The 26792-nt window shown below is 40.9% G+C and overlaps 1 protein-coding gene across 2 annotated transcripts in view; it reads right to left on the bottom strand.

Annotated features, from left to right (window-relative positions):
* The window catches only part of LAMA2 (laminin subunit alpha 2), a 1085231-nt gene that overhangs the window by 641342 nt on the left and 417097 nt on the right, over nucleotides 1–26792 (bottom strand). For both annotated transcript variants that reach the window (XM_040429125.1, XM_040429126.1), the window contains exons 10-12: nucleotides 13327–13487; nucleotides 11381–11521; nucleotides 9703–9879 (exon numbers count right to left, since the gene is read on the bottom strand). In XM_040429125.1, coding sequence (XP_040285059.1) covers nucleotides 9703–9879; nucleotides 11381–11521; nucleotides 13327–13487 — 479 coding nt within the window. The remainder of the gene's footprint in view (nucleotides 1–9702; nucleotides 9880–11380; nucleotides 11522–13326; nucleotides 13488–26792) is intronic.

Here is a 26792-nt window from a genome sequence, read left to right as displayed (position 1 = left end):
TTTACCGCATATAACCGCAGCGCGACCACTGAATATATTTTTTTTCTACCGAAATACGTCACTAAAGGTTTTACCACATATAACTGCAAAAAGTGAACTCTGAATATATTTTGTTTTTGTACTGAAATAATAATTACTGCAGAAGTGAAATGTGTATATATTTTTCTTTTTGTACTGAATAAGCAAGAAAACGCTTTTAGCAGAAATAAATGCACCAGTGAAGTGCGTATATTTTTTTCCTTTTTGTACTTTAATAGGACACTGGACGCTTTCACCACATATAACTGCAGAAGTGAACTGAGAAAATATTTTTCTTTTTGTACTGAAATAGGCCAGTAAACCCTTTTGCCACAAATAACTGCACCAGTGAAGTGCGTATATTTTTTTATTTCTATAATGAAATAGGCCATTAAACCCTTTTTCCACAAATAACTGCACCAGTGTAGGGTGTATAGTTTTATATTTCTATAATGAAATAGGCCACTAAATGTTTTTGCCACAAATAACTGCACCCGTGAAGTGAGTAGTTATTTTTCTTTCTGTACGCTTTCAACACATATAACCGCTGACGTGAACTGAGAATATATTTTTCTTTTTGTACTGAAATAGGCCAGTAAACGCTTTTAGCAGAAATAAATGCACCAGTGAAGTGTGCATATATTTTTCTTTCTGTACTGAAATAGGCCACTAAACCCTTTTGCCACAAATAACTGCACCAGTGAAGTGCGTATATTTTTGTCTTTCTATAATGAAATAGGCCACTGAACACTTTTACCACAAATAACTGCACCAGTGAAGTGCATATATATTTTTCTTTCTGTACTGAAATAGGCCACTAAACCCTTTTGCCACAAATAACTGCACCAGTGAAGTGCGTATATTTTTGTCTTTCTATAATGAAATAGGCCACTAAACCCTTTTGCCACAAATAACTGCACCAGTGAAGTGCATATATTTTTTCTTTTTATAATAAAATAGGCCACTAAACACTTTTAGCAGAAATAAATGCACCAGTGAAGTGTCTTATATTTTTTCTTTCTATAATGAAATAGGCCACTGAACGCTTTTACCACAAATAACTGCACCAGTGAAGTGCGTATATATTTTTCTTTCTTTACTGAAATAGGCCACTAAAGCTTTTGCCACAAAAAACTGCACCAGTGAAGTGTGTATATATTTTTTCTTTCTATAATGAAATAGGCCACTAAACGCTTTTACCACAAATAAGTGCACCGGTGAAGTGCGTATTTCTTTTTCTTTCTGTACACTTTCAACACAACAAGTAGTAAATACCCCAAAAGTGCGTGCCGATCCCTCAGTCTCCTACTCCCAAAAGGGATCGGTGCGCACTTTTGGGGTATTTACTACTGTTTGTTGGTTTCCACATTTAGTTTATCAACTTTCTTATGGGACCTTTATGTCCGCCGACGTAAACTGAGAATATATTTTTCTTTTTGTACTGAAATAGGCCAGTAAACACTTTTAGCAGAAATAAATGCACCAGTGAAGTGCGTATATTTTTTTCTTTCTATAATAAAATTGGCCACTAAACGCTTTTGCCACAAATAAGTGCACCAATGAAGTGCATATTTTTTTTTCTTTCTGTACGCTTTCAACACATATAACTGCAGAAATGAACTGTATATATATTTTTATTTTTTGAAAAGATATAAGCCACTAAAGGCTTTTCAACATAGCACTTGCACCCCAAGAACAAATTGCTGGAATGATAGAGCTGTATAATAGCTATTTGGATCCCCCAAAAAATCTTTCCCTGCACTTGTAAATCGCTTTTCTAGCACTGTCCCTAGCGCCTTCTGGCGTCTCGCCCTGCACTAAGATGCTGTGAAATGATTCCTTCCTATCCTTTCCTTGCACTTATAAATTATTGGTTTTTTTTTCAGTTGTTTATTTCACAATCAGGTTTTTCCAATTGCTGTCCCTAGCACCTTCTCACGTCTGTTCCTGCACTCAGAACGCTTGAAAATGTCTGACTCTAAGATGGTCGCTGTATTTATAGGGCTGTGACATCACATGGCTGGCTTCTGATTGGCTGCATGCATGGTATTATGGGTCAGCCCGCCTTCCCAGAGTTTCTTGCCCCATGTCCTCACACGTGTAGCCGCCATTGTAGCTACCATTTTTGTAAAAATTGTGATTCATTACCACAAAATGGGAGGAAATTTGCATTAGTTGCAAATCAAATTTTTCCTGAAATTCGGATCGAATTCCACTTAGTCTGATTCAATTCGCTCATCTCTAGTTCTCTTCCAACCACTATTGTCAATATTGATTTAAAGAAAGTTGTCACTACCCTTTAAAAGGAGTTGACAATCCCTTTCAAATTGCAGCTGCTTAAGTCCCAAGAAAACAGCTGATTTTGTCTAGGGGACTGTCAATAGGCAAGCATTTTCCCTGCAGCAGCTTGTATTATTAAATGGTGATCATTCACATGAATGGCTGTCTATGTATTACTAGGACCACTTGAATCCACCAGAACAGGAGCTGCTCATAGAGACTGGCTCCCCAATTTCGCTCCTAGTGGGGATTCCCAAATGGGGTAACCCCCCATGATGTCCGTATGCTCTAGTAAATGCCTGTATTTATGATGCTGAGATTGTGGAGTTAGGGTACATGTATCCACATCCATATAGGCAATTGTCCTTAAACTCAGAAGATCTGCATAAAGAATTGTATACAGTAAGTATTCAATCCATAAAGAAACAATGACAAAAAAGTGCAGTTCAGCTTTACTAACATTGCATAAAAAGTAAAATTGGATGAAAATTTACTAGAAGATTTGGAAATTTAAATCTCTGATTACTACCCCTGGATAGGTAATCAGTATCTGATTAGTGGAGGGCTTACACCTGGGACCCCCACCAAGTAGCTGTTTTCTGGCAGCTTACCAAGCACAGCATGTTACATTGTATAGCGGCTGTGCTTGGTATCGCAATTTGCCTCATTCACTTAAATGGGGCTGAGCTGCTAGGCCACATGACACATGAACATGTCATCACTCGACCTAGGAAAAGCAGAGAGAAGGCCGTGGCGCTCACAGGACCCGGGTGTCGGTCCCCCATAGATCAGATACTGATTACCTGTCCTGAGGATAAGTAATCAGTATAAAAATTTCAGAAAACCCCTTTAAGTGTGTTATTAGTCCTGGACAATTACCCACTGCAGATATCAATGGTAATAAACATAGTCTCACGGAATAATGTACTGTATTAATAATATTTACCTCAAAATCAACCTTACGCCTTTTTCTTTTCAAAATAAAAAATATGAATCTGGTTCACGAATATACTCTCCATCTATCAAATTTAATATTATGTTAGTAATCATAGTAGCAACATTTTTGCAAATTCCACTGAGAAAAAAGATGAGGGTATTGTATATCTGTAAAGAATAAATCAAGGCAACTGGACGTACTGTCGATTTCTTGAAAACGTTTCACTCGTTCTTCCAACGAGCTTTCTCAATTCTGAGTGACTGTACAAGAATTCTCTGGGAATAAATATGTAACTGAATCAACATCTGGTAATTATACCCAGCATGGGGTCAGAGGTCATTATATCCAGCATGGGGTCAAAGGTGTTGATTCCATTATCCTAACTGGAGTCAGTAGGTGATAAAGACTTCCCAGAAAAAGGTGTCAAGACAGCATTGTATGTGGCAGACAATAGATGTCTAACCCCCCCACCTCTATTCAAGTTTGGCTTCTCCATTTTTACGTAGATAGCCTCCTTCACACCTCGTTTGTACCAATCGGCCTCCTTATCCAAAACACGTACTTGACTGTCTTCAAAGGTGTGACCTGTTTCTTTTAGATGTAAGTACACGGCTGAATCTTGACCAAAGGTTTTGGCTCTTCTATGCTGAGCCATACGCTGATGTAGTTGTTGTTTTGTTTCGCAGATATACAGTTCTGAGCATTCCTCATTGCACTGGACTGCGTACAAAATGTTGTCTATCTTGTGTTTAGGCGTTGGGTCTTTGGGGTGAATCAGTTGTTGCCTCAGTGTGTTGCTGGTTTTAAAGCAGACAGGGATGTGATGTTTATAAAAAATCCATTCAAGAAATCTATAAGAAATTTCAAGAAATCTACAGTACGTCCAGTTGCCTTGATTTATTCTTTACAGATATACCATGACCTGGATAAATGAGAACCTTCATAGACATGAGAGTATTGTGTCCTGAATGCCAAGTTTATAGTAGTATCATGAACAGATTACATAACACATGTAAGCTCTCATGGGCAGGGTATGTTTTCCCCCTGTACCAGTCTGTTATAAGTTCATGCACATTGTACTTGTGTTATTTAAGGCTAAGTTCACACTCTAGTTATTTGGTCAGTTATTTCCATCAGTTATTGTGAGCCAAAACCAGATGCGAGTCAAAAACACAGAACAGGAGGAAATATTTCCATTATGCCTGATCTCTGTGTAGACTCCACTACTGGTTTTGGCTCACAATCACTGATGGAAATAACTGATCAAGACACTGAAGTGTGAACTCCGCCTTATATTATGTATTTGCAACCCCTCTTACATGTACAGCCCCCTGGAATTAATGGTGCTTTGAAATAAATAATAGCAATGAGTATAGTCAAAAAACTTTTACGATTATGCTCACATCTTTGTCTTGCCTTACCATCCAGGTTTTCACAGATTGTAACACTGTTCTTGCCATGACTTTAACTTAACTGCAACTGAACCCAATGGATCCCCTTTTAAATTTCAACATATGAAGGATCCAACACATAGTTAAGGCTTCCATTATAAACAAAAGCCTTAGGCCTCTTTCACATGGGCGTCACTTGTGAGGGCTGGACAAGATGCAGGTGCGTTGTGGGAAAACATGCGTTCTGCACGCCGTGAGAAAAATCTGCATGTTTGGTACCCAGACCCGAACCCGGACTTCTTCACAGAAGTGCGGGTTTGGGTTAGATAATATGGTTAAAAGGGAAAATAATAGCATTCTTAATACAGAAGTAAATTAGGGATGGAGGGGTTAAAAAAATAAAAATTAAAAATTAAACTCACCTCATCCACATGTTCGCGCAGCCCGGCTTGTCTTCATTCTTCTTCTTTGAGGACCTGAGAGAAAAAGGACCGTTGGTGACGTCACTGCACTCATCACATCGTCCGTCACATGGTCCATCACCATGGTGATGGACCATGTGATGAGTGCAGTGACGCCACCAAAGGTCATTTTCCTCCCAGGTCCTCAAAGAAGAAGAAAGAAGACAAGCCGGGCTGCGCGAACAAGTGGATGAGGTGAGTATAATTTAAATTTTTTTTTTTTTTAACCTCTCCATGCCTAATTTACATAGCATTCTGTATTAAGAATGCTATTATTTTCCCTTATAATCATGTTATAAGGGAAAATAATAAAGATCGGGTCTCCATTCCGATCGTCTCCTAGCAACCATGCGTGAAAATTGCACCGCATCCGCACTTGCTTGCGGATGCTTGCAATTTTCACGCAGCCCCATTCCCTTCTATGGGGCCTGCGTTGCATGAAAAACGCACAATATAGAGCTTGCTGCAATTTTTACACAATGCACAAGTGATGCGTGAAATTCACCGCTCATGTGCACAGCCCCATTGGAGTGAATGTGTCCAAATTCAGTGCAGGTGCAATGCGTTCACCTCACGCATTGCACCTGCGTGGAATTCTCGCCCGTGTGAAAGGGGCCTTAGAAAAGACGTGAAAAGTTCCATAATCACTTACAGTACTCTCCACACACAACTCCATTCCCCCATTGTTATGACATAGTAGTACATACAAATGCATATGATTTAATTTAATAATTCTTTATGATGAAATCTTTAAAAAATCCAGTGAATACTTGAATGAATGATAAAAATAATGCTACATTAAATTGCATTATGGAGCATATATTGTGGAATGCTGAATAATGCTGAAGCAAACTTTGTTTTACCTTTATTTAAAAAAAAATGTTGATACACCTTTAGGCCTCATGCACACGGACTTTTTTTTTGCGGTCCGCAAAACGGATTTCCGTTGTTCCGTGATCCGTGACCGTTTTTTCATCCGTGGGTCTTCCTTGATTTTTGGAGGATCCACTGACATGAAAAAAAAGTCGTTTTGGTGTCCGCCTGGCCGTGCGGAGCCAAACGGATCCGTCCTGACTTACAATGCAAGTCAATGGGGACGGATCCGTTTGACGTTGACACAATATGGTGCAATTGCAAACAGATCCGTCCCCATTGACTTTCAATGTAAAGTCAGGAGTCCCTATTATACCATCGGATCAGAGTTTTCTCCAATCCGATGGTATATTTTAACTTGAAGCATCCCCATCACCATGGGAACGCCTCTATGTTAGAATATACCATCGGATTTGAGTTAGATCGTGAAACTCAGATCCGACAGTATATTCTAACACAGAGGTGTTCCCATGGTGATGGGGACGCTTCAGGTTAGAATATACTAAAAGAACTGTGTACATGACTGCCCCCTGCTGCCTGGCAGGTGCTGCCAGGCAGCAGGGGGCAGACCCCCCCTCCCACCCCCCTTGTATTTAACTCATTGGTGGCCAGTGCGGCCGGCCCCCCTCCCTCCCTTGTATTTAACACATTGGTGGCCAGTGCGGCCGGCCCCCCCCTCCCTCCCTCCCTTGTATTTAACACATTGGTGGCCAGTGCGGTCTGCCCCCCCTCCCTCCCTTATATTTAACACATTGGTGGCCAGTGCGGCCGCCCCCCCTCCCTCCCCCTCCCTAATTAAAATGACCGACCCCCCATCATTGGTGGCAGCGGAGAGTTCCGATCGGAGTCCCAGTTTAATCGCTGGGACTCCGATCGGTAACCATGGCAACCAGGACGCTACTGAAGTCCTAGTTGCCATGGTTACTTAGCAATTTTTAGAAGCATTATACTTACCTGCGATGTCTGTGACCGGCCGGGCGCTCCTCCTACTGGTAAGTGAAAGGTCTGTGCTATAAGCAATGCGCCGCACAGACCTTTCACTTACCAGTAGGAGGAGCGCCCGGCCGGTCACAGACATTGCAGGTAAGTATAATGCTTCTAAAATTGCTAAGTAACCATGGCAGCCAGGACTGCAGTAGCGTCTTGGCTGCCATGGTAACCGATCGAAGCCCCAGCGATTAAACTGGGACTCCGATCGGAACTCTCCGCTGCCACCAATGATGGGGGGTCGGTCATTTTAATTAGGGGAGGGAGGGAGGGGGAGCCGGCCGCACTGGCCACCAATGTGTTAAATACAAGGGGGGTAGGGAGGGGGGGTCTGTCCCCTGCTGCCTGGTCGCACCAGCCAGGCAGCAGGGGGCAGTCATGTACACAGTTCTTTTAGTATATTCTAACCTGAAGCGTCCCCATCACCATGGAAACACCTCTGTGTTAGAATATACTGTCGGATCTGAGTTTTCACGAAGTGAAAAATCAGATCTAAAAAGCTTTTATGCAGACGGATCAGCGGATCCGTCTGTGTGAAAGTAGCCTACGGACATGGATGACGGACTCGGATGGCAATCTTGTGTGCATCCGTGTTTTTTCACGGACCCATTGACTTGAATGGGTCCGTGAACCGTTGTCCGTCAAAAAAATAGGACAGGTCCTATTTTTTTGACGGACAGGAAACACGGATCACGGATGCGGCTGCAAAACAGTGCATTTTTTGATTTTTCCACGGACCCATTCAAAGTCAAGGGGTCCGCGAAAAAAAACTGAAAACGGAACAACGGCCGCGGATGCACACAACGGTCGTGTGCATGAGGCCTCAATCTGATTTTTTTTTGACCTTTGTGGTGCTTTTTATAAGCATGTTCCAATATATTATCAGATATTTTCCCAAAAAATGTATGCTGTTAATATCAATTAACTGGCATTTATGTTCTCCATTTAGTTCTTGTATAGCATTTCATTATAAAGAGCTAACTGATCTAATCTCCTCATACACTTTAATGCCACCTCTCCTTCAGCCTCCTTTTATTGCAGTTTGTAATGAGTGTCCCCTGTCAGAAATAAATTCAAAATAAATAAATAACAAGTGAAACCTACAGGAGCCATTGTGATGGTAAGCTACTTAATCATTCGAGTAAAAAATGTCATCATGACTATAATTCACATGATGTAACATGACAGTTAAGATGTACTGTGGTAATTTGTAAGAGCTTTCAGTATTATTGAAGTATCAAAAATTTATATGGTTCACTTATTAAGTCAAATTGTTTCATTCAGACAGAAAAGGCTGACACTACATCACAAAAGACCAATGTTTTATATCGGGGAGGAAAGAAAAGGCTTCCATTGTAAAACAATTTGTACATAGTGTTATGATTATTCCATTCAGTGAGTGGGAACATGGAGATAAGAAAATAATAATAAATATCTATGAAGCAGATAAAATACTTTGCTTTTGTTACCTGTTAAAGCTTGGAACATGTAAACGGAAAATTTCTATTTGCGGACTGACAAAAGTCTGGGAGCATGGAGGACACATTCAAATGGCTATCCTCTAGGGGATTTCTAAAACATGGATTTCTTCTAAAAATTATCTATCAATGCTGTTTATGAAATGTTTGTGGCCTACAATTACCTGTGAAATTGAAGTAATATTGAGATGGAATGTCATTGATTCCTCATGAAAATAAAGTTGCAAGGAGCCTTGTGACCTTCACATAAATTCTGCTGTAGTTGGATTTTCTGATGTTTCCACGGTCACATGCAAAATTTATTTCCATAGGATGCACCATGGATGAAAGTATGTCAAAATATAGCCCACGCTATACTATTATACATGCAGGTTTAATGGGAAAAATAGAGTTTCTGAAATGCAGTTATTCACTGGGTAGTGAATGTTTTAATACAACAGTAAAGGGAAGGTTTTGACTAAGTACCCCATAAGTCTGGAGTACACAAGTATTTTCATATTTTTTTATGTACCAGGAATAAAAAAAAAGTTGGGATAAAGGCTTTGTTCTGTTGAACTGGGCTACTCCTTCGCTGGGTTCCTTTTCTTTTGGATTATCAAACCCCGGCATAGTTACAAAATATATGTTTGGTGGGTGATAATGATGGAACTCAATGTACAGTATTTCAGAACTGGGATTATAACTTGACATTGACTTAGAGTAGATAATTATTTAAGAAGAATGTTTTCATACATGCCACAAACACTTTACAATTATACTGTGGAGAAGAAGATGGTATATTCTGAATCAAGGACCCCTGCTAGTTAAGTATTTCTTATTTTTCTATTAACATAAGATAGGGGTTGAGAGCAAAGGTTGACCTGTAGGGGGATTTGTACTCCCTTGCTGAAATAAGAAGTTTTTGGTTAGGGGGTTTCTAAGAATGGGATGGAATGGGTCAGGTACTACTGGATATCTAATCAGTATACTTTGCAGTATTTCATACAATAGTTTTTAAGCTTTTAGAAGAATAAAAATCTTATGTATTTCAACTTCATCATCAAATTTGACTACAGCTACTTCAATTTGGGTATTATACTTATTATTACCAGCAGCATTCACTGTCAAATATAGAAAATCTATTACGTAGTTACCATTTTATATTCTGTCTAGATGTCAGACTGTCATATATCAATTCCTATTCCCTCTCAATATTAAAAAGCACTTAATCTCGAATCATGCAAAAAGGTAACAATAATCAGTCAAATAGGAAAGCTAAGTGTGACAATGTCACTTACTTTGCTGTGCAAGTATGATGCAGGTGCCGACCAGTAAATTACATCCAGTAGCCCTTGGGATCGGGCATCACCTCTTTTAACACTTAGTTGCTGTGGGCCATCATATTTATCCTTTGTAGGTGCAACTTTGATGTTACCATCTAATTCTGTAAGGTACCATCCATTCATATCGGTGATCTGGTGAAATAAGTATTTGTTACACATATACCTTTAAGTATGTTTGGGTATACTGCAAAGTTCTTTGCCACTAAAGGGAATGCATATCTGTTATCTTAAAAAGTTGATGCAAGTTAGTATAGCTAGGTCATGCTTACATGGTATTTATTTTTCTCAGTGCTTGTACTTTGGCTGTTCAATACTATTAGGGCAGGACCAAATTATGATGTCCTACACTATTGCTGGCAAAATTAAGCCAAAATATATGGATGTTTTCTGTTCCCCAGAGCTGCGTCATGTTTAGATGTATATATTGTTATTCTATGTTCTTGTTCTGTTAGTAGACATCCCCTCCTTAGGATAAGCAGACAAATTAGATTGGTAGGGGTCCTACTTTCCAGGCACCCTGACAATCAGCTACTTGAAGTGAGCGCTGCATTGTTTACATTGGTTTAATTATTTATATTTGGGACAATGGGACAAAACTACAATATCCAGCACAGCCGCTACAAAAAAGTATGATGTTGCGCAGCACAGACCAATCTACACAATGAAGAGGCTGCAGAATTCATTTGAGTTCTGAAGTCCCTTCAAACAGCTGATCTGCAAAGGTGCCAAGATTTTGACCCCCACTGATCTAATTTTGAAAACCTGGATAACTTATTTAAGTTAAATTTCTTGGGTAGAGATGGGTGAATCAATTCCAAAATTTGGAAATTCAACCCAAATTATATATTTTTTTTAAAGTTCTATCCAACCAGAATCTTGTGTTATTTCATTCAGGAGAATCTAAATGTGTGTATGAAAGAGAGAAGAAAAATATGGACCCAAATCGAATCAGACGGCTGGTTCAGCCAAATTGGACCAGAATTTTATTTTAGGAAATGCCATCATCTCTGCTCCTGGGCTCTAATGCAAAATGTGGAAAAGTGTCAGCTACCGATCATGTTTAATATATACAGGTAATAAAGATGCAGTACATTCATTTGTGGTAGCGAGGTCTTTGGACTGGTTTAGGTTACCAGGGCCCTGGCTAGCTGTTATCTCTTCACTTCTATAGTTATACCCTTGGTTTTATGCAGTGCATAATGTAAGTGTTGAATACTATGAGTAGTCACAAAAAAGAGAACTTGTTTGTTGCCATAATTAGAAATGACCAAAGTACTAAAAATTTGATTTAGTCTCAATTCGGCTCACAATTCAAACCAAATGTAAAATGCTTCAATTGGCTGAAAATGTGTGTAAGATACCTTGAGGTAGGACTCACTTATTTTTTCTCTCTTTCATTGTCTGCAAAAATTTTCTGGATTGACTTACCAAAAATTTGGATCCACCTCAAGTTTTTACAACATTCTTGTTGGATCTGATTTGTTTAGAATTGATTCATTCATCTCTTGTCATAATGTCATAATTATGTTATTAATACCCACATAATAAAAAGTGTGTAGAATAATTGAAGATATGCTATAAACAATAATTATATTGGAATTGCAAAATACTTATAGTTTATCAATGCACCTACCTTAGCATATGAAAGACGAGAATCAATGCAGATATTTGAAACTCCAGAACAAAAGCACTGATCACATCCTCTTGGATTGTCACGCTTAAGGTTAAAGTAACTGTGCTTACATACATCACAGTTATTTCCTGCCACATTTTCCTAGGGGAAAAATTTTAATTTTAATACATGACACAATCACTGGGTAGTGACACATAGACAGATTGAATATGCATCTCATGACACAATAGTGCAAAATCATATTTTTTAAGAAAGCTGCTGACCTTGTACAACACAGCATTCCTTCCTCTCAGTTAACAAAAGTAAACCATTAGCATAAAAAAATGCTATATACTGTAAATATAGCACAGGTACAACCTTAGTCCATTGCATAGCTCAGCCTCTAGCTGTAGTCATTGCTTTGCCAACAAAACAACATTACACAGTAGAAAATTGCACAATATACACCAACCAGGTAAGACAGCTAAAATACAGCTCTTAGATCACTTTTGAACAGTCCTGTCAGTAAGTACAAGGATGGAAAAGGAAACCTAAAATGATGAGCACTTCAAGCTTCCTGTCAGAAGTGGCAGAGACACCACTGGACCTCATTAACTCACTAGACCAGCAGATTTGCAGGTATTAATCACTTAAAACACTAGGTATAAAAAGGATATTCCCACCTGAGATATTTATGACATATCATTGGAATAGGCTATGCCATTAATGTTCAATAGGTGTGGGTTCCACCTCTGCAACTCACTCCTATCTCAAGAAGTCCCAAAGTAAATGGGGAGCAAGGCATACATGAGTGGACAACTCTCCATTCACCACCATGAAACTTCTGAAAATAGTTAAATGCTTGCTTGGCTATTTTCTGAAGTTTTACAGCAGTGAATGGAGGGGTGACTATGCATGTGTGGCTTGCTTTCCATTCTCTAATAGGGGACTTCAAAAAAATAGCTGAGATTGCTCACTCAACTACTTTCAGAAGTCCCATATCAGTGATTGGAGATAATGCTGCACATGCGCAATGTGCTTTACGTTCATGGTCCTGTTCTGTAGGTAGGATTGGATCCCAGATTTGGGACCCAGAGCTATCAGACATTTATGGCATATCCTATTGATATGCCATAAATTTCCAGATGGGCAATCTTTTTAACTTGATTTGACCACCACAATTACCATTAACTCCTTCAGGAGTGCTGTGAAAGTCAGTGTTAAGAGGCGGGGCACTGTAAAGGTCACAGTTAAGGGGGAGTAGTGCTATGGAGGACACAGTTGCGGTGGCAGGGTCCTGTGAAAGTCACTGTTAAGGGGTGTTGCGCTGTGGAGGTCGCTGTTTAGGGAGTGTGGTGCTGTGGAGGTTGCTGTTAAGAGGGGGGGGGGGGTGCTGTAGAGTTAACTGTTAAAGGGGTGGGGTGCCGTGGAGGGTATTGCTAAGGATGGCATGACATTGTTGAGGTCACAGTTAAAGAATAAGGGTGATCTGGAGGTCACTGTTTTGGGGAAAAGTTTATAAAATAAACAGTGTGTAACTATAGGGTATATAGGGCTACTAGCAATTTTCCTGTAAAAAAAAGAGGGCATGGATTGGCTTCCTGGACAACTTTAAATCAATTCAAATGAACACACAAACAGACCAACACTTCACACTCGGGCAGCACTGGGTACTTTTTCTAGTTATTAATATACATCAGTATTGTTTTCCATAAATTTAATCTCCATTGTAAAATTTAAACATACTGTACCAAAGTCAATTTTATTTCACCTTGTTTTTGAGTGCTATGTAATTTTCTATTACTAATTATGTAGAAACTTGGCCGTCTGTAGAGATTCTACTCAAAAGATAATTTAGACAACAGGCAACACTGATGATCATTGAAATGTCTAAATCTAGAAACAATTTAACATTTTATATTGGATCTTGGTTATTCAAAGTATCTTCATGAACATTAAACAGTTACCTTACAAATACATGGATCAACACAAGGATCTTCATTTATGCTGCCTGGAACGCTGCAGTTACATTTTACACAATTTGGATATCCTTTGTATCCCAGATCACACTGATTACATTTTTCTCCTGCGTATCCAGGTTTGCAATAACAGGATCCAGGAAGCAAGTCTAGATGAATGGGACAAGGCACAGTTAAATAACATATTCATTTTTAATCTTTTTGTAGCTGATTTTACTCCTATATATTTTTCCATAAATAAATATTATTTTCTCCAAATACGGTAAAATTTAAGGCACAAACTGCCAGATTTTGATGAGTTGACATTTATCTAGAAAGAGTTCCTTCAGAAAAAAGAGAGGAATAGTTCTGCGCCGTCTTAGCTATGGTTGGATGATAATTACATGTGATGTGTAATCCCACAAGGTCTCTCTTCCTGTAGATCTATGAGATTTACGAGATTTCTTAGCCCTCATGGTACTCCAGATCCAAATGTTACGAACCTTTCCTTAATGCCTAGTGTTCCTCTAGATATCAAGTATCTTTCCTCACTTCAGCAATAAGGTCCTGTAAAAGGATATACGCATAGTGGTCACCATAAGTTTTTATTGTACTTACAAGATATAAAACTTGCTTCATTCATATAAAACTTCATAAAATCTCATGGCCCGACCTGGGTTCCGCACCGCTTCATCAGGGGCGTGTCACCATTTGTATCTGGTGGAAGTGCTTTTAAACCTCCTGTTTGGGGCATCATATCCGCTTGCTCCTTTCCTTATTTGTATAATATACCTTGCACACTTGATCAATAAATACCCATCTTCTCAAATAATTTACAAACATACATTCATTTCATTTCATTTCATTTCATATACAAATACATTTATACAAACTCATTTTATATCCTAATGATGGACTAATCACTCATCTCAATGATATCCTATAATCTTTTCAACAGGCAGCTCATTAACCCTTTGTTTCCTAATCAGGGAGTAGCTATAGTCCTTTCCTATTTATTGGTGCCTACTTTCTTAAAACTTCACTAGTAGGAACCAATAAATAGGAAGGGACTGTAGCTACTCCCTGATTAGGAAACAAAGGGTTAATGAGCTGCCTGTTGAAAAGGTTATAGGATAGCATTGAGATGAGTGATAAGTCCATCATTAGGATATAAAATTAGTTTGTATTTAAATGTATTTGTATATGAATTGAAATGTAATGAATGTATGTTTGTAAATTATTTGAGAAGATGGGTATTTATTGATCAAGTGTGCAAGGTATATTATTCAAATATGGAAAGGAGCAAGCAGATATGATGCCCCAAACAGGAGGTTTAAAAGCACTTCCGCCAGATACAAATGGTGACACGCCCCTGATGAAGCGGTGCGAAACCCGGGTCGGGCCATGAGATTTTATGAAGTTTTATATGAATGAAGCAAGTTTTATATCTTGTAAGTACAATAAAAACTTTTATTTTTACCATAAATACCGTGAGCACTATGCGTATATACATTTCCAGGAACTTATTGCTGAAGTGAGGAAAGATACTTGATATCTAGAAGAACACTCGGCATTGAGTAAAGGTTCCTAACATTTAGATCTGGAGTACCGTGAGGGCTAAGAAACATTGCGTAATCTCACAGATTTACAGGAAGAGAGACCTTGTGGGATTACACATCACATGTAATTATCATCCAACTATAGCCAAGACTGCACAGAACTATTCCTCTCTTTTTTCTGGTTTTACAAGTGGAGTTTCGCGATTACTCTTTATTAGTTTCCGCTGCAATTCACACACGCAAGTTGGGATATCTAGTTTTTGTGTTAGAAAGAGTTCCTTGTCTCTCCATGATTTGTGTCTGTCATTGCAGTCGATCCCCATTTACTTGACTGCAGTTAATCTATGGCAATGTTTTAATCCTGGAAAACCCCTTTAAAAAGTAGCAGTGGAGCTGTTCCCTTGGCATAAAAGTCTATGGAACCTTCTAGTTGCTAGGCTCTATTGGCAATAATTTTAAATGTCTATTCATATTTTTGCTACCTGATGAGCTATATTTACATGTGCAGACTAAGACTTATCAATATTTTTTGCTTCAAATACAGTATAGCAAAATCATGCAAAAAATAACTAAAAAATCCTATTGTAGTTGTGCAAAATTGTTGTGATTTTCTCCCCTGTGATTTTATGATAATTTGGGCAGAATAATCCTACATCCTGTATATTTAACCTTACAAATATTGAAACCATTTTCATTTGAACTTCCCATTTTGCTATGCCCCAAAATTGCAAGCTAGACTCACTGGACTCTACATAAGCGAGGAGAGATGTAAAAGGTTTTCCGCTTTCCCCTAAATAGCATTTATTTTTTATAATGGGTCTTTTTCTCTAGAGGTAATCAACAGGGGAAATTAACCACCTAACATTTTTGCCCAAGCTATGCTTAGACTTTGGGAAAAGCCCTTAAATGTTCACCTGAGCACAGCTCGGGCAGAAGGGGAAGGAGAGGGCAGCTTTAGCTGCTCATATCTCTGGATTAGTAGCAGCTAGAGATATTGGCCTGGTCTTGTTTGAAAGCTTTCATACAAGACCAGAATTTGCTTTTACTTTGACTTTTAGCTGCATTCACTTCCATCCCGATGTATAACAACAATATATTTCAATGCAGTGATAATGCTGTGATTTTGGTATTTTTTGAAAGCTTGGAATGCTTTCAGTCAAGACATTTAACCTCTATCTCTAACTGCTACCTATCCAGATATTTGAGCACCACCTTCAGTTTGGAGGAGGACGGGTCAGTTGGGGAGCTGACAGCCTGCAGGAGGAAAGAAAAAATAATATTTAAAATTATATATATTTGGCATTATCATCTGTGCTGACTCACATAATAAAGTTATGTTATTTATAATACAGAGTGAACGACGTAATTAAATTCCACAAAATAACGAAAAAATTGCAGTTTTTTTTTATATTTCCCCAAATATAAAATAATACGAGTTATGTAATACACTATATATACCCGAAAATGGTTCCTAAATAACCTACAAATAATCCCGCAAAATAAAATAAAAAGAAGAAAAAAATTAAAAAGTTTTGAATGCTGGAAAACAAAGGAGGAAAATGCTGCTGGTTAAAAGTATGGCTAAAAGTAGTTATGTCAATAATGGGTTAAAAATACAATTATGTCCCCTGAGTTGTGCGTCAACAATATTTACTTCAGACACATATTAAAAATCTATAATAAAAAAGTGACATTTTTGGGAGTTGTGATTGTTAGGAGGTTAAAAGGCTCCTGTCCTATTACCATATACAAATCCTGTCTCTTACTCTTCTGTCTGTCATGAATTATGATCCTACGCACAACTGATAACATCTTCAGCTCTGTGTATAGGAACGAATCACATGAAAGTGCAGACAGGACAGACAAGGCTGCTATGGGGCTACTGCTCATTAGCTACACCCCACCAGTCCGTCTTCTGTGTACTTTGTTCATTCCTTCGCACGGAGCTTAAGATGTTATTAACTATGTTATCATCTGTGTGTAGGATCTTAATTTATGAATGTCGTAATATATGTTTTAGGGTCCTAAAAAATGCCATTACTTTTTATATTACTTGTATTTTTATGGTGCTGGTGTTTTTGTTGCATTTTGATGGCTTATTCTTTATAAATAGTGTATTTTAGTACTTGTTTTTTTATGTTATTTTTTTTTGCAAGTTGTGCATTGTTAAATAGGAAAGTATATACCTCCCCAGATGCCACTTTCTTTTTAGATCTCTAAAGAAAAGGCATATACAACCATATAAAAATGCCATTAAATGAAACACATATTGACACATGCATTTTTTTAGGCAGATGGCACTCCATAGCCAGAGCATGCTTTGATTTAAAAAAACAACAACATGGAAATAAAAGAAAATGCAAGTGAAAAAAATGCCACTAAACAGCACAGTTTTTTACTGTATCTCTTAGATACCTATTTACAGTACTCATAGCTAACATCCAGAGGCAGCATTTTTTGACATTGGAAATGATGTTGCTGATTTATTCATGGGAGAGTTGACAAATATTACAACAATGTTGGTCCAACCACCAACACGAGAAAACATGCATTCCAGTTTCATGTCACTTTAGTATGTTCACTGTAGGGGAACTGGACTGTATGTGACAGTGGTGGGCAATTGTGAGTTCCCAATCCATGTAACTCTATCGGAGATATGGATGCATCAAGTAAGGGATGGCCACTGATTTAACATTTATTACAATCCTGTGGATAGATAATACAAATTCATATCTATTTAAGGGCTCCATAAGCAGATTTCCTTATTAGCCACACTGTCAGGTTTACTGATGCAGTTTTGAAAGGCAAAATCAGAGTGGAAAGGTAACGGGAATGACTTCTCTTTTTTGAATTCACTCCTGGTTTTGGCTTCCAAAACTGCACACATAAAGCTGACCATGTTGTTCAACCTTATGTATAACAGTCTCCAAGATCAATTCATGCAGACTCATTTTAAAAATGTTTTGTGATACAAAAGTTGCCAAGTTGAAGACTGCTTCAAGACCTATCAAATAAAAGAACAGGTACCCACTGCCAGAAAAATGCATCATATAATTTATATGCTGCTTTGAACAACAAAAATTGCCAAGGATGTTAATAGTGGCCTCACAAAAAATGGCAGGAGATGAACAAAGAACTTTCACAGAAGGGGCAATGAATTTACCAGCTGTGCATTTTAGGCTACCTCCAGCAAATCAATGATGTTCTGCCTCACAATTGAACTATTATAATAAAAAAGCCAGGACGGGTTATTATTATAGGAGCTTAGTTTACAACTGCATCTGACATCCAATTTTCCGTAAATGACCTTTTTTTCTAGAACACACATACAGATAAATTATGCATTATCATAATATGCCACGTATGTATTACTTGTGATTTGCAAATTATACTAGAGTAATCATTTCCCCCACACTTTGGCATTAGCAGCTCCATGTTTATTGTGCTTTATAATATTTAAAGAAAATGGGCAATTTCCATCCACATTAAAATCACCCATGAAGGCTTTATTCACATTCACATTATAATAGAAGAGTTCAATTTTAGTATAAACATATTCAATGTTCTGCCTTATGCAGCGTGCAATTCCTTTTACTGTTCATTTGAAGATAAAGTTCTCAGAAAAAAATAAAATGTGCCGTTCTGCTTAGTGAATTACAGAAGTACAGTATAATGAATGTCAAATAGGCAATTGCAAACTGTAAGGGATAGTGCTGGGTTTACATTTGTGGGTTATTAACAAATCTACTTTGTATGGTGATTTGCCAGTTAAATCAGCACATCCTGTAGGAAGTGCCTCATCAGCTTATTTTTTCTGAAAACCATCAACCATTTTCTTTAACTTTCTAGTGGGAAGAAAACTATAGGGGTCATTTATCAAACTGGTGTAAAGTAGAACTGGCTTAGTTGCCCATAGAAATCAGTCAGATTACTCCTTTCATTTTGGAAAGCTCCTTTGGAAAATGAAAGGAGGAATCTGACTGGTTGCGATGGGCAACTAAGCCAGTTCTACTTTACATCAGTTTGATGAATGACCCCCTATATGTTAATTTCTGGTTGCTTAATTTGAATATATAACTACATAGCTTTTGTACATTACAGTTTAGTACAAGAAATGGTATAATAATTAAAAACAATTATAATAAAAAATGTCATAATCACATTATCAATAAAGTACTGCCATCTTATGCCCATTAACAGAGTGAACCATTGTCTAACTAATTAATACCCCTATTAATTTTTCACATAATAAACACCACACAATTCTGCCATAAAATGCATGCATAGTGCTGCCACCTAATAATGCCATATGACACCCACAGAATACTGTTACATTTAACCACAGTTCAGTTCCCCCCAAAATACCACCAAACAGCATAAATTATATGTGTTGATTTTTGGGTTAATTTTAATCTAGAGTGGTAAAGTTAGCAATACCTGCTGGGGAATAAACACAACACTTACATAGTGCCTGCCTTTTCATCTTTTTAGCTGCAGATCCACCAATTCCCATGCTCCTCTTCTGCTATCCAAGATAGCCACACTGCTTCTTTGACTACATGACGCATACTCTGGGCAGTACTGGCCAACCCAAGAGCAAGGCTGGACAAGCAGGAAGTGTCTTGGACTACTGATGCAGAATGTGTTTCAGATAGTCTGAGAATCCTGGCGGCCATCTTGGATGACAAGAGGACCCTGCAGAGGCGGCAAAAAACATGAAAAGGAGGACACTATGAAAGTGTCCTTTTCATTCCCCAGTTAATGTGATATATTTTTTTCTCTTGATCAAGAGGGTTGTTTTAACATTAATGTTTCAGGGCGTGTAGGGTTGGGAATTGATTCATGGAGACATCTCTTTTGATCTAGGATAGTAAAGGGGTTAGTGGTTAAACATACTAGTCATTTAGGGCAATGAAGGGGTTAATAGCTAAATCTCTGGAACTGTAAGGCAGTTAAGGGCCTGTGAGTTAATTTCCTGAAATTTAGGACAATAAAAAGGGTTCATTGTAAATTTAAGTTGGTCCTGGTAGACAAAGTAGGAAACAAGGTCCCTGAGTAGAGATGAACGCTTTTTTAAAAAAAATTCGATTCGGTCTGTTCGGCGAATTTTCCAAATAGATTCGATCCAAATTAATTTGTGGTGAATCGCGTTAAAAAAAACTGCTATTTCCTGACTACAGAGACCCTGTATAGTGGTTTAGAACACTGTGCCTTGCAGCAACATGCATAGTGAGTCTGCTGTGGTAGTGAAACAATATTGTGAGTCAGTATGGAACACAGATGACAGGCATCACTCTTAAAATCACTTCACTTCTTTGGGCAGTTACTGTCACACCGGTGACAGGTTTGAGAAGGTCTGAAAGATTATCTGCTCATTAGTGATCTGACAGCATCTTTTGGTTTCACTTTGTCTGTGTGTTGCTTGTATGTCCACACCTCCTGTTCAGGTGTGGATCATGTGACCTTTACCTCCCCCTATTTAGTTTGACTTCACCCATCACTCCTTGCTCTGGATAGCTTAATTTGGTGTTGGAAGAGCTGGAGTGTGGTTCTAGTTGAAGTCCTGATCATCCATCATCCATCCTCCTTAGAAGTTAAGTGTTCTGCTTGTTGTGTTTTGTATCCCCCCCTCTGTTGTTTACTAGGCCTCAGTGAGATGCTGGTTTCATCACCAGGGAAGGAGCGGGTTGTCTCTGCCCTGTCATTTAGTCTAGGGCATCTGAGGGCCAACAGGATTTTCTAGGTTCCTGTGTTGGCATCTCTACCATCGAGAGGTGCCCATACGGATAGGAGTTAGGGACAGGAGCAGGGTTTTATAGGTGGTGACCCTTTTCCTTCCCTAGCGCTGAGACCTAGTGTCTTTTCCCTTCTGTCTTGTCTTTTTGTGTTCTCCCCTACTACATCCGTGACAGTTACGGAGCTTAAACTGACCACCTAACTCAAGTGTGAACTCAGCCTTACAGGTTGATGTTAGTGTCAGGTATAAAGAACCCTGCAGAGGCACAAGATCCTACTATAGCATGAAATAGCGCACTTCTTTTACACCGTCGTCAGCTGATTCCACATAGATGTCTACAGAACCTGTTCTATTAAATGCTTACACAAGTAGAGCCTCCCTGACAGAGTGGAGACGGTGTCAGCAATAAGTTTGTGTTGACGTCACTGACGTCACTATTTTGCCCTTCCTCTGATCCATCAGAACAATAACCCCCCAAAAAAACGGATCTTGTCTGTTGAGCATCCACCTTCACTCGGTCACCATTTGGTCAGTAATTCATCAGTATTGCTAATGCAAAAAAAAAAAACAGGAGTGGATCCAAAACAAAGATGACACATGAATGGAATATTTGCATGTCTTCTGTGTTTTGTACCCACTCCTGCTTTTTGCTCCCAAATCATAAGCCAATTCTGATAGGACCATATAGGCCTTACAGCTGCTACACAGACAGAATCTGTTGTGCGTCTCATTTTCTCCTTCCTTCTCATTTTCTCCTTCCTTTCTTTCTTCTGAAAAAGGGTCAAATAAATGATGACGTCAACCAGGCCAATAAGGCAAAATATTGGCCCAGTCATTAAGTTGGGAGGGTGGGAACAGCATGATATATCCAAAGAGTGGCCCAATGACATAGTGTGGAGGTGGCATCAGCATCAGGAGACCACAGAGTGACAAGGTAACATAGTGTGGAGGTAGCAGCAGCATAAGAAGACCACAGAGTGGCACAATGACAGAGTGTGGAGGTGGAAGCAGCAGCATGAGGAGGCCACAGAGTGGCAAGGTGACACACTGTTGAGGTAGCAGCAACATCAGGAGACCACGGAGTGGCACAATGACAGAGTGTGGAGGTGACATCAGCAGCATGAGGAGGCCACAGTGTGGCAAGGGGATATTTAGTGTGGAGGTGGCAACAGCATCAGGAGACCACAGAGTGACAAGGTGACATAGTGTGGAGGTGGCAGCAGCATGAGGAGACCACAGAGTGACCCGGTGACACAGTGGGGAGGTGGGTGACTCTAACAGTACCCTCTGATGATGGTGGGTGTAAGAAGGAGCACTTCGCATCAGATGTGTGGCATCAGTCGGGTGGCAGCATCAGAATAGTAACTGAGGCAGGTAGCCAGAAGAAACCTGTCTCTTTTGTCAAAGTGTTGGTGTGGCACCAAGGTCAGTCTCTCTTTGGGTGGACAGGCGAGTTCTCCTTGGGGTAACTATGGCCCCCGCCACACTAAACACCTGCTCGGATGCCACACTACTGGCCGGGCAGGACAGCTTTTCCAGGGCAAACTCGGCAGTTGCGGCCACAAATCCAGTTTGGCTGCCCAGTAGTAAAGTGGATTAGTGATGAGCGAGCACCAAAGTGTTCAGGTGTTTGGGTACTCGGTCCGAACACATAGCCATATTCATGCGCTCGGCCGAGCACCCGAGTATAATGGAAGTTAATGGGAGACAACCAGGCACCCCCTGTTCGGATGAGAGCAGGGTGCCTGGTTCATAGGAAAAGATCTGAAAGTGATGGAAACACTTGCGAAATCGATCAGGAACAGAAGGGGGACCATGTCTGGATGCATCTTGGGCTCCAATTTTGCTGCTGGGTACCATGTTGTATGCCACTTTTACAGACCGACAAAAAAAAACGTTGGAGGTGAGGGCCTGAAGGTGAGCGGACCCTATAAAACATTGTAGTGAGGGCCTACAGGTGAGCAGACCGGAAAAAACCTTGGAGGTGAGCGCCTGAGGATGACGCACACATAGATGTGCCCAAAACTAGTTAAATTTGTCCCAAATACAAACAATTCTCTGCTGGAATACTGTATATATGGTTGCTGCCTAAACGCACACACAGATGTGCCCAAAAATAGTTAAATGTGTCCCAAATACAAATAATTATCTGCTGGAATACTGTATATAACGTTTGTGGATTGAACGCACACACAGATGTGCCCAAAAGTAGTTAAATTTGTCCCAAATATAAATAATTCTCTGCTAGAATACTGAATATAACGTTTGTGGATTGAACGCACACACAGATGTGCCTAAAACTAGTAAAATTTCTCCCAAATAAAATTTGCTCTCTGCTGGAATACTGTATATTACGTTTGTGGATTAAACGCACACACAGATGTGCCCAAAAGTAGGTAAATGTGTCCAAATACAAATAATTCTCGGCTGGAATACTGTATATACGGTTGTGGCCTAAACGCACACACAGATGTGCCCAAAACTAGATAAATTTGCCCAAAATATAAATAATTTTCTGCTGGAGTACTGAATATAACGGTTGTGGATTGAACGCACACACAGATGTGGCACAAATTAGGTTGATTTCCACCGAAAAAAAAAATCTCTGATGGTGCGGTGTATATCTCATTCGCAGACACACTCTAGTGAATAAGCCCCTTTTTATAATGTCTGCTAAAAACACTGCTTTCTGATGGTGTACTGTAGATCTCACTTGCAGACACACTCTAGTGAATAAGCCCCTTTTTATAATGTCTGCTAAACACACTGTTTTCTGATGGCGTACTGTAGATCTCACAAATATCAAATCTTTCTGTCTTTTAATGATCCAAGCGCGGGACATCGGCTCCTATATAAACTGGTATCACGTGTTCCGGCCAGCCAATCAGTGTAAGGCTAATAGCTAGCATGGCTATGGCATTACACTGAAGGGAATTACTTACCTGAACATTGATTGGCTGCTTAGGAGGCGCCAAACGTGCGGGGAGGAGACTCGAGCAATGCGACGAGCACACGTGGTATTCGGCCAAGTACCGCCACGAGCCGAGCTCGGCCGAGCATGCTTGCTCATCACTAAAGTGGATCTTCAATGTGGGGTGGCAGGGTGCTGTCCAAGTATGCCACCACCTGCTGGTTTAGGTTCTGCTCCAGGTCTTGCTGCTGCTGGTGAGTAGTTTCTTCACTAGGCGGGTTAAGAAAGCTGCTCATCATCGACTCTAGACTGAAGCTGCTGCTGATGGAGCTGGTACTACTACTACCCCCCACCCTGCCACAGCAGCCATGGCAGTGGAACGAGAGCGCAGAGGGCTCCCTGGTCAGACCTGCGAGAGGATGGATGATGGTGCAGATAGGCAGCAGCCAACTGACTACATAGGATGTCTCTATAGCAGTTCAGATTGTTCTCACTCTCAGCGGGTGTAAAAAAAGGCCCCCATTTTGGATCAGTAGTGAGGGTCCAACAAGGTGGAGAGCCAGAAGTCACCCCTCTGCCGAATGGTGACAATTCGGCTGTCGCTACACAAGCAAGTTAGCATGCAGCGGGTTATTTCCGTAAGTGACTCGGAGGAACTCCCTGCCTCCATCTCCTCTGCATGCTGCCACGCTGTGCCTAGGTCATCTGACTTGTCTTCCTCATCTCCCTCTTGCTCCTCCGGCTGCTTCTGCTCCTCCTCTGCTGTCACCTGTGTAGAAAAACCACCCATTTTGCTACACATTGCTTGTGCTCCAATGTTCTCCTCCAGTTCAGCCCCATAGGGCTCATGTGGCCGTGAGATGTAGGGGCCACGTCTCCAGTCCCCTGACCAGCCAGATTTAGCAGCATCTTTTCCAGGATATGAATTAGTGGAATGACGTTGTTCATCCCATAGTCCTGGTGACTGACAAATAAAGTGGCCTTCTCAAAGGGCACGAGCAAATGGCAGGTGTCATGCATGAGCTGCCACTGGCTAATATCGAAGTTACACAGGGGAGTACCTTTGTCCACCTGTATCATCAAGAAATCGTTTATGGCCTGTCTCTGTTCATACAGTCAGTCCAACATATGGAGGGTGGAATTCCAACGGGTGGAAATGTCGCATATCAGCCTATGTTGGGGGATGCCGTTCTGCCGCTATAGCTCAAAGAGGGTGTGCTTAGTGGCTAAAGTGCATGCATAGTTTCCTGGCCAATTTTAGGATGTCTTGCAGATGAGTGGAAGACTTCAGGAAACGCTCGACAACCAGATTAAACACATGCGCCATGTGGGACACATGGCTCAGCCCTCCTTGACGCAGCGCCGACACCATGTTCTTCCCTTTGTCAGTCACCATGGTTCCGATTTTGAGTTGTCACGGAGAAAGCCGGTATTCAATTTCTTGATGAAGGACGTAAAGCAGTTTCTCCCCTGTGTGACTCCGTTTGCCCAGGCAAACTAGGTGCAGATTAGCGTAACACTGCACATGTGGTATGCTGGTGGGGCACTGTGAATTGTCCGTGCAGTGGAGGCTGAGAACAAGGTGGAGGATGAGGAGGCAGAAGCACATATTGTCGTAGGACCAACGGCATGAGAACAGGGAGGCAGAAGCGGCGTCACCTGGGCAAGTTGCTGGTTTGGCTGGGCAGGAACCACATTTACCCAGTGGGCCATAAAGGACATATATTGTTCTTGACCGTAGTTACAGCTCCCCGCGTCGGCGCTGCCGTGCACTTTGGCAGACACTGACAGGCTCAAGGACTGGCCCACCTTCTGTTCTACATAAGTGTGCAGGGCTGGTACTGCCTTTTAGGCAAAGAAGTTACGGCTTGATACTCTCCACCTCGGCTTGGCACAAGCCATCAGTTCTCTGAAAGGTGCAGAGTCCACCACTTTGAAAGGGATGGACTGCAGTACCAGCAACTTGGCCAGGAGCACATTCAGCTTCTGCTCCGTTGGATGAGTGCATGCATACTGTTTTCTCTTGGCAATCGCTTTGGTGATCGATTGCTGACAAAATGACTGACTAGGTGGAGGAGGAGCAGGAGCATCAGGACCAGCAGATGATGGGAAGAACAGATAGCTTCCTTCAGCTCAGGTGGTGGAGCCTTGACTGCCTGAAATTGGGTGTGTGCCACTGCGTGATGCATCGGTTGCTGCGGCAGGCTGGACCACCACATTGGAGCCACAGTTCTCCCAGGCCACTTTTCTGGTGACGCTGCATATGTTGACACAGGGCCATGGTGCAAACATTGGCACCCTGGCCATGCTTCATTTTCTGCCCATAGATTCGACAAATTGCCATGTTCACCTCCCCCGGCGGCTTAACAAAAACCTGCTACACTGCTGAGTAGGTGATTTTACCCCCAACACTCCACACTTACTGACTGCTACCACCACTGCCTCCGTGGACCCCTGCACCACTGCTTTCCGGGCCGGTAGGCTCCTGTGAAGTGGGTGGTCTACCAAAGGCACGCTTGGTTCCCAACCTCCCACTGCTGCCACCCTGCTGATTTCCGGCCACGCTACCGACTTGCTGGCTCAACTGCTGCCTCATGCGGGAGCTGCTATTCTCTTCTTCTAATGATGATGAAGGCTCTTCTTCACCCGGCTCCCAATTGCGATCGGCTACATCATCATCGAGTACTGTCTGCACGTCACTGATGTGCTCCTCAACGGTCTCTGAGCCAGGAGCCTTACCGCTTGCAGCACCAGCTCCCACTCTCCTCATCACTACTTGCCCGCCTACCGGAGGAAGTGGCAGATGTCTCCTCCGGATTTTGGCTAGCCAGTAGCTGCTGACTGTCCTCTAGTAGCTCGTCCTCGCTGTATAGTGGAGCTGAGCACACAGCATATCGTACTTCTCTAGGTGAGGGAACAAAAAAGGGCAGAGGCAGGTTGAGGACAGGTGAGGGAACAGGACCTGCTCCTGGGCCATGCCAACTCTTGGCTGGGTGTGTCTGATGTCACTTTCGAAGAAGTCGAAGATCGAGTCAACCATTTAATAACCGATAGGTTGCTGGTCAAGACATGACCGCTAGCTGACACTGGGAGCTCAGGCCTCTCGAAGTTACCCCTACTGCCAGGCCCTCTTACTCTGCTGCGACCTGTGCCTGCGGCAGAAACATTTAGGCCTGTGCCTCTACCCTGTGCAGTTCCTGTCACTTCTCTATCTGACATACTGTTATATCAAATAAGTAAATAAAAAGGAAATTAAAACACACCAAAA

The sequence above is a fragment of the Bufo bufo genome, chromosome 4 (genome assembly GCF_905171765.1).
Source record: "Bufo bufo chromosome 4, aBufBuf1.1, whole genome shotgun sequence".
In the NCBI taxonomy this organism is placed as follows: Eukaryota; Metazoa; Chordata; class Amphibia; order Anura; family Bufonidae; genus Bufo; species Bufo bufo.
The sequence above is the reverse complement of the archived record's forward strand: the minus strand, read 5'-3'. Positions and strand labels throughout refer to the sequence as shown.